This window comes from Manis javanica, chromosome 2, assembly GCF_040802235.1.
Source record: "Manis javanica isolate MJ-LG chromosome 2, MJ_LKY, whole genome shotgun sequence".
NCBI classification, from domain to species: Eukaryota; Metazoa; Chordata; class Mammalia; order Pholidota; family Manidae; genus Manis; species Manis javanica.
In genome coordinates this window covers 51579992-51594495 of record NC_133157.1, presented here as the reverse complement: position 1 = coordinate 51594495, position 14504 = coordinate 51579992, and the positions used below count along the sequence as shown (strand labels likewise).

The window sequence follows — 14504 nt, the reverse complement described above, 5'->3', positions numbered from 1 at the left end:
ATTTCACTAAATTATAATTTAAGGAAAACTGGCTCAGGGTGCAGATTAATTAAGGATGGTGTGAGCTCCCTGAGGACAAAGAATTTTTGTGTGTGCAATTCACTGTTGTATCCCAATACCTAGAACAGTATCTGGCTCATTATGAATACCCAATAAATATTTATTGAAAGAATTAATGAATAGAGCTAATTTAGGGTATAATGGTGGATGTGGGTTTAGATATACTGTATGCATTATGGAAGCATGGGGAAAAGTCTGTCATAGGAAACTGATAATGTAGCAAACAGATTCCTGAAATGTCATCTGTAGGTACATGAGTTTGGAATTTTGTAGTTGATGCATTCTTCTACAGTTCTCTAGGATGTTCTGCCTAGATAGAGGTTTGATTTGAGACTGCTGGAAATGGCCCGGTTCTATCAGAAATAACATTCCTGCCTAGCATGTAAAGGAAATGTCATTGCCAGCTAAGTGATTTGTTTTGGAACATACTCCCCAGTGCTCGTTGTGATTGGAAGGCATTCCGCAGATGTGAACCCCAGATCACATGATTTGTCTTACATCTGAAGTACCCCTCTCTCACTGAGAAATGGACTACATTCTTTTAACTGAAGATACCAAGTCCCTCCAGAAAGGCCCAGCCGTGGCGCTAGAAAAAGGATCAACAGCCCTGGGGAATATAGGACTTATATCTTGGAGGTCAGTGGGGAAATAAAGACTGTTTGCAGCATCCCCTGAGGAAATGCTAGAGATTTTAGTTGTGCTATAGTGAAATAAGGGAGTGTAGCTTAAAGCAGCAGTGGAAGGGAGGAGCATGGACAGAATGGGTTTCAAATTTTAAAATGTGAATTTATTGCTAATTTTGTTGAGATATGTCACTAATAGATACAATGTTAATAAGATTTAAGAAAGTCATCTTTTTCAAACAACTTTACATTTTAGATGATTCTTTCATTCTTCTCCTCTTTACCTGAATGCATGGTCAGTAATTTCACCCAGATAAGAACACAGCTAAAAGGTTTAAGTTTATAGCTTCCAGATTATTACTAAGTTTTTGACATTGAATAAACAAGGTTTATAACTGTAAGAGAAAATGCTTCAGTAATGAAAAAGTGGTCAGAAAAACTTTTGCCTAATAGTTCCCAGAGAGAGAGTGACATGTGTACACTTTGACCACAGAAGTTGTAATTTGGTAGCTGGAAGTACTATTTGGAGTAAAATGAAGGCACACAAATTTAAAGTAGCCACTCCGCACAAGGAGTTGCATATGTGCAGAGGAGAGGTACAAGTTACTCTATGTAATTATTTGTGTGTTTACTCAGTGTCAGGTTGTAGATATGAGTTAGATAACTGACAATGTTGAAAAAGAAGGTATACTCAGCTATACTAAAATCTTTTAAGTCTTGCAAAACACTTGGTTAAAGCCCTACCCTCTGAGACCTGTAATAACTAATTCCATTTTCATTTTGAAACATATATTTCAGGATCATAACTATACTAAAATATGGGTTACAGTGTATATAAAATTAGTCTTTTTTAATAAAGGGTTTTTAGTTATAAAAGTAAGGCATGCTTATTGTAGATAATTTGAAAAATGCAGAACTTTAGAAGAAAATTGCAGTAATTCCAATAACTCAACAGAAGTAATCATATGCAACTTTGTGTATGACCTTTTCACTTATAAGTGTAGGTCAGGGGTTGTCAAAGTAAAGTCTGTGGGCCAAATCCACATGCCATCTGTTTTTGTATAGCCTGTGAGCTAAGAATGGTGTTTACATTTTTAAATGGTTAGAAAAAGAGTATTTCATGACTTGTAAAAACTATGTAAAATTCAAATTTTAGTACTCATAAATAAAATTTTATTGGAACATGGTCATATTAATTCATTTACAAATTGTCTATGGCTTCTTTTAGGCTACAGCAGAATTTAGTAGTTGCAACAGAGAACATATGGCCTGCAAGGCTTAAAATATTTATTATCTGACCCTTTACAGAAAATGTTTCTGACTCCTGGTCAAGCCTAAGCATTTGTCCATGTTATTCAATTGTTTTTTATACCTACATAATATTCTATCAAATAACTATGGCTTACTTAACCATACTTTTTTTGTTGAATATGGGATTACTTCCAATTTTTATCTGCTCTTCGATAATATAAGAAGCCCAGCCACAAATGGAATTGGTGGATAAATGGCATTATCCATTTAAGACAGTTACCAAATTACCCTCCAAGTGGTTCTGTACAACAGTTTATAAATGCCTGATTCATAATGCCTTCACTAGCATTTTAGTATCATAATTTTTTTAATTCAATTTTGATTGGCAATAAGTATCTTTTTACTTTTCATTTTTTATTACTATTAGGGGTTACCATTTCTTCTATTTATTTGTTGATAAATAAATTTTTACTTTTGTTACCTGCCAGTTTCATAACATTTGTTCATGATTCAAATAGCTTAAGATACAAAAACCGTGGAAATAAAAATTTGAACTTTAAAGTTTTTTCCCCATAATCCACACTTCAATTTAGTTCCTTTTCAAACCAAAGATCATTAACAATTTCTTGTGATTCCTTTTTCAAAAAGAAAAGTAGGTATAAGTAGGCATGTGAGTTTATGCTTCTTGTAAAAATACAAATGGGTTGTCTTTATACACACACACACACTGTTTTGAACTTTCTTTTTTCACTTAGACATATTACTATATTAGTACGTTTACCTCAATTGTTTTAATGGTTGTATCATACATCACTTAATAGCACTCTGTTGAAGGACCGTTTAGTTTCATTTTTAAAATGTCTTACTATTTAAAAAAATGCTTCAGTGAATACATCTGTATACTCATCTTCGTGAACTTTTTGAGTGTAGCCATAGAAGAAATGCTTACCAGTGGGCCTGCTGGATCAAAGGGCAGGTACATTTAAAACTTTGTCTTCAAGAAAGGTTGTACTGGTTTACATCCCTGTCTACATGGTATGAGCTTGTCTGTTTCCCTATCTTCTCAGCAGTGGGTATCACCAGACATGTAAATTTTTATCCATCTTATAGATGAGAAGTATTCTTCATTGGCACATTTTGTATCGCATTTCTTTAATTATGAATGAGGTTTAGCACTTTTTCCATATGTTTATTGGTTATTGTATTCCTCCCTCCCCCACCAAACAGCCAGTTCGTATTTGAGGCTGAGGCTGGGAGTGGTCTCCTAAAAGCTGTTTTCTCTTTCTTTCTTAGTGGTAGAACCTCTGAAGATTACCTGGGCCACGCAGGAAGAAAAAGGTTCATTTCTCAGACTCCCTGAAGCTTAGTTATCCATGTGACCTTAGTTATCCATGTGACCTAAGTTCTGACCAATGGGATATAGGCAAAAGTGTTACAGTTTTAGAAAGTATCGTGAATGTAAATGGTGGCTCCTTCTTTCCTTTGTCCACCTTTCTTTTGGCTAGAATGCAGACTCAATGGCTAGAATTTGAGCAACCATTTTGGACCCTGAGGTGGAAGCCAAATGCTGATGCTATGGAGCACCTGACAGAAGTAGCCTAGAGTTCTGATAGCTCCAAATAGCCATGTCAGAAGGAAAGAAACTTCTGTCTTATTTAACCCAACCACATTTTTAGTTTTCTGTTACAGCTGAACCCATCTTCATAAATACACTATCCTTAGCTTATTTTCTAATTAGGTTTTTCTTTTTTTTTTTTATTTGCATGAGCCTTTTGTAAATTAAGAAAGTCACCCATGACTGTCATGTTTTTATCAGCTTGTCATGTCAATTTTTCAGTGGCATTTTTCTAAATAGTATGCTTAACTTTTTATTTATTCAATCTTTGTCCCTTTTTATATACTGTATTATGGGTATATTTACATTTCAAATTCTCTCTGAGTTGTTTGGGAATATATATTTCTAAGACACAGAGGAAAAATTGTCTCCTTTGCATTTTCTGGCCATTTCTGTTCTTCTCTACCATTGGGTATATCAGAATTGCCAGGACAGGAGCAGATTGAGAGCACAGGGGTGTGAAGGGAAGTAGAAAAAGAAAGAGCAAAAGCCATTTGGAAAAATTCTTTGACTTTTTTTTCCAACCTCAATCATGTCAGGAAATCTAAACATCCAAGAGAAGAAAATGGGAATTGTTATCTTGTCAGGTACAAGACATCTTTAAAGTAATTTAAAATTAAAGTTTAAATGTACTTGTGTAATTTCAAACTTCAGTGCTGAGTTTTATCTCTGAATATAACAATATATAAGCTTCTTTGGTGAATAGAACTTTTACTTTATGAAAATGCCATAAAATTTATTTATTTGCTCCAGTACCATGGATATTCCAACTGTTGAATGATAATAAAATGTTATCAAAAATATAAACATTTATTTTTAGCCTTTAGTAAATCTGTGTACTTTTAGTTTTCAGTTTCACAGAGATTTCTTGAGCCTTTACTATGTTTACAAAATAGCTCTGGATATAAAATAGGCCTGGTGCTGTCTTCTTCAGGTGGCATGATAAGGTAGTGGTCAAGCATAAAGGAGAAGAATCAGATGGATCAAAAGCCACATCCCTTTCTACAATTTACCAAGCTCTGCAACATGGAACAATTTATTCTACTCTTCTGAGCTCTTGTTCTTCAACTATAAAATGAGGGTAATAGTAGCACTTTCTCATTGAGTTGTTGTGACAATTGAGCTAATGCTTGTAGAGCTAAACCTAGCACAGAGCCTGATCTATATGCTCAACACATGTTATCTATAACTTATAAATTTAGTATTTGTTATCATTTGAGAAGAGCAAAAAGAGAAGTGAAGAGGAGCTACCATATGTTATGAATTTTTATATCTATTATTTCATTTAATCCTTACAACAATTCTATGAAGGATTATTCTTCCTACTTTACAGATACAGATGCAGGCTCGCCTGGATTAAGTAACCTGTCAAAGATCACATAGTTTATACATGGCAAAATCGAGATTAGAATCTGCAGTCTCTCTAGCTTCAAAGCCCAGCTTCCTTCCCACTATACTATGCTACTTTAAATGGGACATAGTCTGTATATACGTGAAATAGCCAAATAGTAATATATATATAAGACCAACACCATGAAGCAATTACACGCATGGTTTGTTCATTCATTCATTCATCAACTGGAAATCTTATTTAGTCCTAGATACTCTGCTAAGTGATAGAAATACAAAGTCATGATTCCATCATGCTAGGTGCTCATAGTTTTTCAGGGGAGATGAAAGTGTATAGAAATACAGTAAAAATAGAGAAATAAATGTCCTGAAGGAATATAAAAGTGTGAATGGATGTTGCAGCTAACTAATGTTGGGAAAGGTGGGGCAAGGATATCTATAGGCCTTATGAAGAGGGAAAACTTGAGCAGGCAGTCACTCCCACAAAGGACAGAAGGGTATCTCAGTGGACAGAGAGGAGGTGGTGTGAGCTATTCTGTTTGGAGACTCACAAGTTGCATGTAACTGGATTGCAGAATACAAGTGAGAAATGGTAGACGGGGCTGGCCAGGGAAGCAAAGAGCTTGTGAGTCAGGCTGGGAAGACCTGCAGCATCATCCAGCACATATACATATATATGTTTATATACACACACATATGTATACACAAAGTATGTGTGCAAATTCATATAGCAAGTATATGTATTTATCAGGTGCATGTATATGTGTATGTGCATGTATATATTTTATATATAATTTGAGCATCCACAGTAGATAACTGTATATATGATTATTGCCAATGCTAATTATGAAAATTGCAGTGTCCTAGAATGCCAGCATGGCAGGACTGGAAAATAGAATATGGTGAACTTACTTGAAGTATTTGGAAGGAAGAAAACTCTTTGATACTGAGTACTGAGATCTGAGTGGTAAGAACACTTTAGCAGCTAAGGTAGAAATGGCGAGGGAGCCTCATTGTGGCCCTCTTGTGGGTACTTGGAATCCTTCATCAGCTATGTGGAGTTGCACACTCTACTTAAAACAAATCAATAATTTACAGAGCTTAAAGCATAATCATGGAGAAAGTACTAAAAAATGTACTACAGAATTTAATTTAATTAAGTCACACCATCTAAACTGGCTAAATGTGTTACCTATTTGGCTTTTTTTTAGAACCATGTGTAATATGTATTCCTTCCCCTGAAGAATGGCTTATCTATATCCTCTCCAAATCTTAAGTATTATATTTGGGAGATTCTGATTTCTGGGTTAGCATCATCCACACAGATTGGCTGTTAACGTAATATCAAATGCCATCACACATGGAATTATGTTCTGTAGACCTTTAGGGCTGGAAAGAGTCTAGCTCTTCATCTTATAGGCAAGGGAAGTGAGACCTACATGAACTGATTCACCTGCCCAAAGGGACCCAACCAGACTGTAATAGAACTGGGAGGAAAAACTGTATAGTTTTGTGATCTCCAGTCTAGAACTCTTTCCACCAAACAATGCACCTAGCATAATCTCCATGCAATACTATTCAAGCTTACTGAACCACATCACCCATCACTTTTTATAATAATTGATTCCAGAAGACTTAACTTGGTCATAAATGTTACACAGAAAACAAATTGCTAAGTGTCATTGTTTCAGAAGCCTTGGTCTGCAAAATGGGTTTGATTTATAGAGAATTGATTGGGCAATTATCTTATTATTAGACTAATGCTTTATTTACTTTTTTGTGTTGGAAAAACACTCTTAGAAAATCAAGATATTAAAGTCTTGAAAAATGGCTATTGGACATTTCCAATTACTGTATTTCATAAAATTTTTAAAACACAGAAATTTAGTAGACACATTTGGTGTTGTGAATATACATTTAGCTGATGGACTTTAACAGTTCAAACAGAATCATTTACAGCTTATTGCATAAATAAAAGTGCTTCTATAAAGATTCACATGGCACCTAGCTTTTATTTCAGGTAACTAATTTCTTTTTGAAAAATTGCTTAAATTTATATTTACATGAGAGACTACCAGAACACCTCAACAGTTTTAGAAGGTAACATAAACGACCATGGACTTTACAGATTTAAAATGTAAGATCAGGTCGTGAATATTAACTTTAATGGTCTCTGATAAAAAGTTATTTAACTGCCTTTTATTCTCTGTGTCATATTAAAAGTGTTATGTTTCTGAATATTATTTGTAGCAAGAAAAATAGTGCATATTTACTTGTTTTTTTTAGCATCACATTTTCTTTTTTTTTTTATTAAGGTATCATTAATATACACTCTTATGAAGGTTTCACATGAAAAATATTGTGGCTACTACATTCACCCATATTATCAAGTCCCTTCTTACACCACTAAACTCACTGTCCGTCAGTGTAGTAAGGTAACACCACATTTTCAAGTCAGGATTTCACCAGAATTTTTGCTGGCTTGTATTTAAGTTATTAAGTGACTTAAAATCAGATTTTATCCCATTTCATGAAAAACAATTTTTTTTCTTGAAATGGATGACTATAGCAAACACCTAGTAACAAAATAAATTGTTTTCAACTGCACAAAAGTATATCTGTTTACTTGGGGGTGCAAATCTTTAAGGAAATCTCTGTTTTTGTTAAGGTTATTTTCCATGGGTAGGGCATAAGGTCAGAAAATAACTATGTAAAAGTGAGATTTGATTTGAAATACTAGAGAAATGCTCAACACCCCATTTCAAGGTATTTTAGTAAAAAAAGTTATGTTAGGTGAAAAGATGTTTTCAGATAACATGGTAGAAAATAAGACATACTATAAAGTAAAACAAGAAAAGGCAATAGAAGGACCACTTCATAGAGGCCAAGATCAACAGACTATTAAGGAGGCCTTCCTGAAAGAACAGCCTTCCTAATGTGTAATGTGTTAGGACGATGGACTCACAAGACTGAGAAAGCAACTTCAAGTACATAGTACAGATTTGAGTAAATTATATATATCTTTACTATTGCAAAATAGAAGTGATTGGTCAGTTTGGCACACCTTTCTCTAGTCAAAGGCATCTGGAAGAAAATACCTTCAGAGAATACCTGACCTTCCTTAGTCTGATCCTGCACACTTCTCTCTTTTCATACGTAGTTTTCTTAGACCAGGACTTGAAGTATAAAGATGTAATAACAAGCTTTTGAAGGCTTGCCTGACAGTGTTCTTTTATCGTAATAAAGAATACTGTTGCTCTAAGTTTTATTAAGAAGAAAATCAGGCCACACCATCTCCTGCTTCTCCAGCATCTACCCCCACCCTGAGGTCTGACAGAATAGGTTTGTAGGTGGCATTGTAGTCTTTAGAGCAGCAAAATCAATCAGGTAATGATGCTGCCAATTCAGACTCACAGCTTAAAAAAAAAAATCAGAAAAAGTAGTTCTAGTGCAGTAAAAGTGCCTCTGATGTAGTCAGATGCCTGTGTTTGGATTCTGAACTGATACACTCAGGTACAGTATTAATTAAGCTTTTGCAAGTGAAATCTCATCAGTGCTGCTAATCAGGGTCAACACATGATCTCAGTATTTCTTTTCCTTCCATGGGGATAGCTAAACCCTCTCCTTCAGAAAGCCATTCAAATGGTCATTTTAGGTGCTTCTTAACTCACAGCATAAAAAGAGATGATTTCTGTCAGCTCTAGGCTTGCAGTGGAGTATCAAGAAATCAAAAGAACAGAGATCAAAGAAAATTGCTGAACTAGGTGTTAGATGCAGCCATTGATTTTTCTCCAGTTGTAGTTTTTAAAAATCCACAAAAACGGTAACACATACAACAGTTGAATTTATAATACTTTCCTAAAGCCGGTTATAGCTTCTTTCTTGTTTTCACATGTAGAAATGGTTTTGTATAACATGACATAATAAAGCAGATCCTTAGAGTTCACACTATTTTATTGTCAAAACTGTAAGAGACTCTACCAAGAAGATTTTTAAAAATGCCCTGCAATATAAAATGTGGGTTTTACTGGAGACATTTATGACTAGACTTTTACCTCAGCAATATTTATTTGCTGGGAATCTGGAAAATTCTGACATACAATTGATCACCATTTTCCTATCTATAAATGTCATAAAATAATGCCTATCTGCATTACTGGTAAGACATCATTCATATTAAATGAATTTAAAAATGACTTTAAAAAAAGCTGATTACCAGTATTACTTTAGGCTTAAATATATAGCTTCATCAAAATATTCTGTTTTCAAGTACTTCATGAGTGTGTGGATTTCTTAAATTTGATTTCCAATGGTTTCTGGGTATGAGTAATGTTTTAAAATGTGACAAATAGCTTTCAAGTTGCAATCCCATATTCTGATACATGATTTCCAAATATTAATAATAGACCAGTTTTTACTAAAACAAGGAGGTGGTGACATTATTATCAAAAGTAAAGGCAAAAAATTCACCTCATTATCGTTTTATATGTCAAGTATGCTATTTTCTAGAGGCCACTGGGATTGACATCTTTTTTTGTGCTATGTTTATCCATTAGATAAGTCAGGCTGATAGATTTGAAAAACATAAATGCCCAAAGTTCATTTTCTAAGCAGTTGAATCTTCCATATTATACAGTGCATATTGCATAGCAAAATGACATAAACTCTATTAGCACTGTGTATTTCTGTAAATTGCCAGCAGATCGAAGCAGAGGTAAAAATGCCTGATCATAGTGACTCTTTGATTCAATAACCTTATAAAAGTTCATACAAAGTTTTAGTGTTTAGGCAAACTCGTGATGTCCTGAAAAGTTTATGACATAGAACAAATAAGAGATTCAAGCACACTTGGAAAGTAATTTAATATTTATATATTATCATACAGATTATTTAAGTGGCAATTTCTACCCCACTTCCTAGTACAGTGGTTATTAGTCCAATTCTCTGTTTATGGTTTTAGACTTGGTTTAGGACTTTCCAATTCTAGTTTGTTTATTTTTTCTTTTTTATATCATAGACAGAGTCACGAGACCATTCAACTCTCTCCATTCCTTCAAGAGCTGCCCTTCCTGCTGTCACAATTGGTGTCGGGGATTTTTTGCCACTAAAAGCTGAACTGGATACAACTTACAATTTTTTAAAGGAGACATTTGTAAAGCCTGCACCCCACGCTGGCACGTCCCCTCATTCCTCTCCAGCGACCATGTCTACTAATGCCAAAAGACCAACTCAGATTGGATTATGACTTTATGAAATAAAAAAAAAATGTGGGAAGAGTTAACAGTACAATTAAAATTGTTTCAAAGGGGGGTTTTCATATCAGTTAAATTTTGTTTCAGCACACGTGGCAATAGGTTTTAAATTGTATGATATCTTGATGTGTGCAGATATCTGTCTCTTGAATAATGAAATAACCAACTTTTTTCCTTCTAAGTTTTATTTATTATCACAGTTGCTCATTTTTATGTAACATATTTTTAAATGTTAAAGAATGACACATTTTGGGTAATTTCCTTCAGACTTAAAAAAATCAATAAGCCATTTTAGTCTCTATCTATCAAAGTTGTTTCATACTTGTCTATTTTAAAGCAGGACTGCAATACTTTAATAGGATTGAAAGAGCTATTTGAAATGTATGCCAATGATTCCTGTCATTTCATGGCAGCCCTGCCATGGTTCACTGAGCCCCCTCTTCTCTCTTGTCAGCTCAACTGAAGACAAGCATTTAGTTGCAAACTTTAAGCAGGTTGTGCAAAACAGAAATGATGTGACTGCTTCTCCTCCTGCACAATAATGTCACTCCTGGTCAATGTGAGAAGGTCAGGTTGCTCCTTGTAAAGCTACATGATACCACTTGCCCATTTGAACAAGTTAACTGCTGAATCTGGTCCCTGCAGACATTGAAAACTCATCTTTTTATCAAGCCTGCCTGTGATAAGAAAGTAGAGCAATTGTGCTGGGAGGATTTCTGTGGTATGGTTAGGCGCTTTATAAGGACAGTTCCCACACCAGTACAGCAGGTAATACTTAAATAGTATAAGCTAAAAAACTTCAAGATAACGACTGTTTTGACCTTCAAAATAGACTCCTTTTTTATTTTTGTTGTTGGTAGAACCCGAGAGTGACGCCCATCTTTGATGCTGACAGAATTTGAAACAAGGCCATTGCCCTGTATTTTCTGCCTTGTAGCACACAAAAGTAAAATTGTATGTCAGGCCGAGATGTCGGGGAGCTGACAAGATGCCCCAGTGACATTTCAGCTAGAAAGAGCAAGTGTCTTGCAACCAAGTGGTCAAATATCAAATAATAGGTCAAGCAGGAAGGAGCTGAGTTCTGACCACAAAGAGGTTTCTGGTAACTTACTTGACAAGCTTTTGGGTGCTTTGTGGCTTGACAAACTGATGTTCTGTTGGGTTTCACTAGACAGACTGTTCTTTATCGCCTTGAGAAGATCAGATATTGACATTGATTAAACTCTTTAACCCTTAAAGGTTAAATCTTTGCAGTTTGCATCATGATTAAGTGAAGAACAAAAGAATATTTGTAATATGTATTTGTTTTTGTATTAATCAGTTAACTCCCTAGTGATATAAACTTCTGATGTGGATAATAACTTCTGACTGTAGTTTTTGAAAAAGACTTTTGATACGAAATCCATATTTTATATTATTTTTCATTATGGGCACATTAGAAAATAACAGCATTTATTATGGAATCTGTATTGTCTTTACAGTGATATTTGATTCAAAAGTACCCAATTTCTGAGAATTTTTTTACTGGCCTTGGTAAATAAATTTGTGTACTATTTATGTTATTAGCTGAATTAGCCAAGTGATATATGCCATCTGAGGTAACACAGCACTATTACTGTCATACTTTGTAGCACAATACTACTTCTTCAAGTGTTAAGCCAGTATAATTAGCTTTATGTAAATCTTTAGAAAGCTGTTTATAAGGAGTAAAGTTACATCTTTAACCAAATTTCTCTTATTTATTTCCTTGGAATTCTTTTTATTAGCCATTCTGGATTTTGAGTATTGCAAAATATGCTCTGTGTAATCTAACGTGTGAAATTCAATTTTCAAATTATTATAACACAGAAAATGCTATTGATTGTTTTATATAGATGATAGAATGATTTCTGCACATTACAGAACATTTTCTTCTGCCATTCCATACAATGATGAAAATGTCCATATAGAAGTCAATATACAGCTTTTTAGTCCACATAACATCACTGAGCTTCCAGTTCCCACACTAGAAAAACAGTGTTACCCTATTACTGATATTTCTATGTTTGTGTTGAATCTATTTCGAGATCCTACTAATTTAAGAGGAATGAGCACCTTTGTAAGCTCTGTCTTGGACAGACCTTGGTCTTCTTGCCTTAATTTTATAATCTGTTCATGGGATAACACCAAAAATAAATGTGTATGTCTCTCCATATATGTGGGCTTCTGATTTTACAGATACATTTTAAACAGTAGATTCTGAATTATAAATTCAAAAGATTATTAAATCAAATCAAAGCATGTCACACAATCAGCTACATGCTAAAGGCCATAGAGACTGAAGAATGAGGCTCCTGAGCACTCATTAGTATTCACTACCAAATACAGTAATTTTTATACCATATGCTTTTTTCCCCAGAAGTCAGACCCAGCGGGAGGAGAAGATTTAATGACATATCCTATGGAGATCTGAGGAACTCTAGACTGCTTCTGAACACGTTAGTGACCAATTGCTGCATAGTTGAGAACTGTCTTCTGTTGGCAGGGATGGTACTTTATTCACTTCTTTACCCTGTTAAGAATGATACATAAAGTAGACATTTCTCAGGAGAATAACTTCAAATGTTTTTGTAGAGGAAAGGAAGTTTTACTTTACACCTTAGTATGTGGATTTTCATACTAACCTTCCGTGATCTAGAAAAATACGTGTAGCATCTATCACTATCAAAGGGATTCTTAAAGTTGTTGTTCTGATACCTAAGTCATACTTACTAAATGAGGCTTGGTGGAATTTTGAATGTAAACATTTTGGAAAGACATAATACAAATGCAAGAAGTATAGGAAATTGAGAGAATTGTCCATTCAATGATAATTTAATGACATAGGTAAATAACCTTTTAAATGGTTAAATGACAACTTTAATTTCCCAATTGTCAGACTTTTATTAAACTTAGCAACACTTTATTTCACACTTATAATATATATTGTTATTAAATGCTTAATGAGATCATTATTATTTTCATATTACTTTAACAGTTGTATCTGAGTTTATTCTTTAGACCATCCTGAACAGTGATAAACTGATCCTGTTGTATGTACTATGCACTTCTGTAGACAAGCTTTTTAATATAAAAGATAGAAAGGAACAAGTATCTATTGAGCAACTATCCTATGCCAGCCATTATAGCAAAACTAAAGTGTGTTTTCACAATAAATCTCTGGTGTATAATTTGCATCATCATTTCATAGATGAATAACTGAGCATCTAAAATATTGAGCATTTGACTACCTAGTATCACATAGATCCTAGTAGTTAACTAGTAAGCACATAGTTGTAACTCTTAGGCCCACATTATTTCTACTTTCCGAGGCTTGCCTTTCAGACCAGTTAGGAATAATTTTGAGAAGTGTGTTTTGATTTGAAATCTAGATCACTTATCCATTGATTAGACAAAACTAAGCAAAATCCATCCATCCATCCATCCATCCATCCATCCATATGACTAGTAATGGGAAGAATAATGAAGTCTGTACCTATCTTTCAAAGGAACCAGCCAACTTCATTATGTTGTCCAGTGTCTCTAGCTTGGACTGAGAGACCACATAGATACTTTCAGAGACAGACCTTCAGTTGAAAGATATTGAATGTAAGCCAGTCTAACCAGGCTATAACTTCCCAATGGAAAATGACACATACAAGGTAAATCTGATCAAGAAAGTGTTAACTTGTGTAACTCCTAGGATGGAGGTGGGAATTTTTAAATATATTTTTTGGACTGGTGCAGTAGACTGAATAATGACTCCCAAAGATAGCCTTGTTCTAATCCATGAAACCTCGAATGTTACCTTAGCAAAGGGACTTTGCAGTTGTGATTAAGTTGAGGATCTTGAGATAAGGGAAATTATCCTGGATAATATGGGGGGGCCCTTAATGCAATCACAAGTATCCTTTTAAGAGAGAGACAGGGGGAGATTTGACTACAGGGAGGAGAGGGCAATGTGATGAGGGAAGCAGAGATTGGAGCCACGTGCTTTGAAGGTGGGAGAAGAGGCCATAAGCTGAGGAATGCAGATTCTTCTAGAAGCTACAAAAGGCCAGGATGCAGATCTCCCTGCAGAGGCTCCAGAACAGTAAGAGAATTAATTTGTATTGTTTTAATCCATAAGTTTTTGATAATTTGTTATAGCTGCCATAAGAAACTAATACAACCAGTAAACTTAAAGTGTTTTTTAAAATTAATATGGCAATCTTCTAATATTTTCAATGAAAAATTCATTCCTTATTTTAAGTTATCCTGATTGGTTGCCTTCATAGCTTGAATTTCTAAGTTTTTTAGGTTCTAAATTTAATAAATAGTAATTGTCTATCTAAA

The 14504-nt window shown here is 34.4% G+C and overlaps 1 protein-coding gene across 6 annotated transcripts in view; it reads left to right on the top strand.

The window, feature by feature from the left end:
- CCDC171 (coiled-coil domain containing 171) overlaps positions 1–13366 on the top strand; it is a 353248-nt gene extending 339882 nt beyond the window's left edge. For 5 of the 6 annotated variants that reach the window (XM_073228476.1, XM_073228477.1, XM_037018665.2 and 2 more), the window contains one exon: positions 9917–12345. In XM_073228476.1, the coding sequence (XP_073084577.1) occupies positions 9917–10144 (228 nt within the window). In that variant the 3' untranslated portion in view covers positions 10145–12345. Of the gene's footprint in view, positions 1–9916; positions 12346–12549 lie in introns of those variants that run through there. The other variant, XM_073228479.1, reaches the window with a different exon arrangement.
- The last annotated feature ends 1138 nt before the right edge of the window (positions 13367–14504 follow it).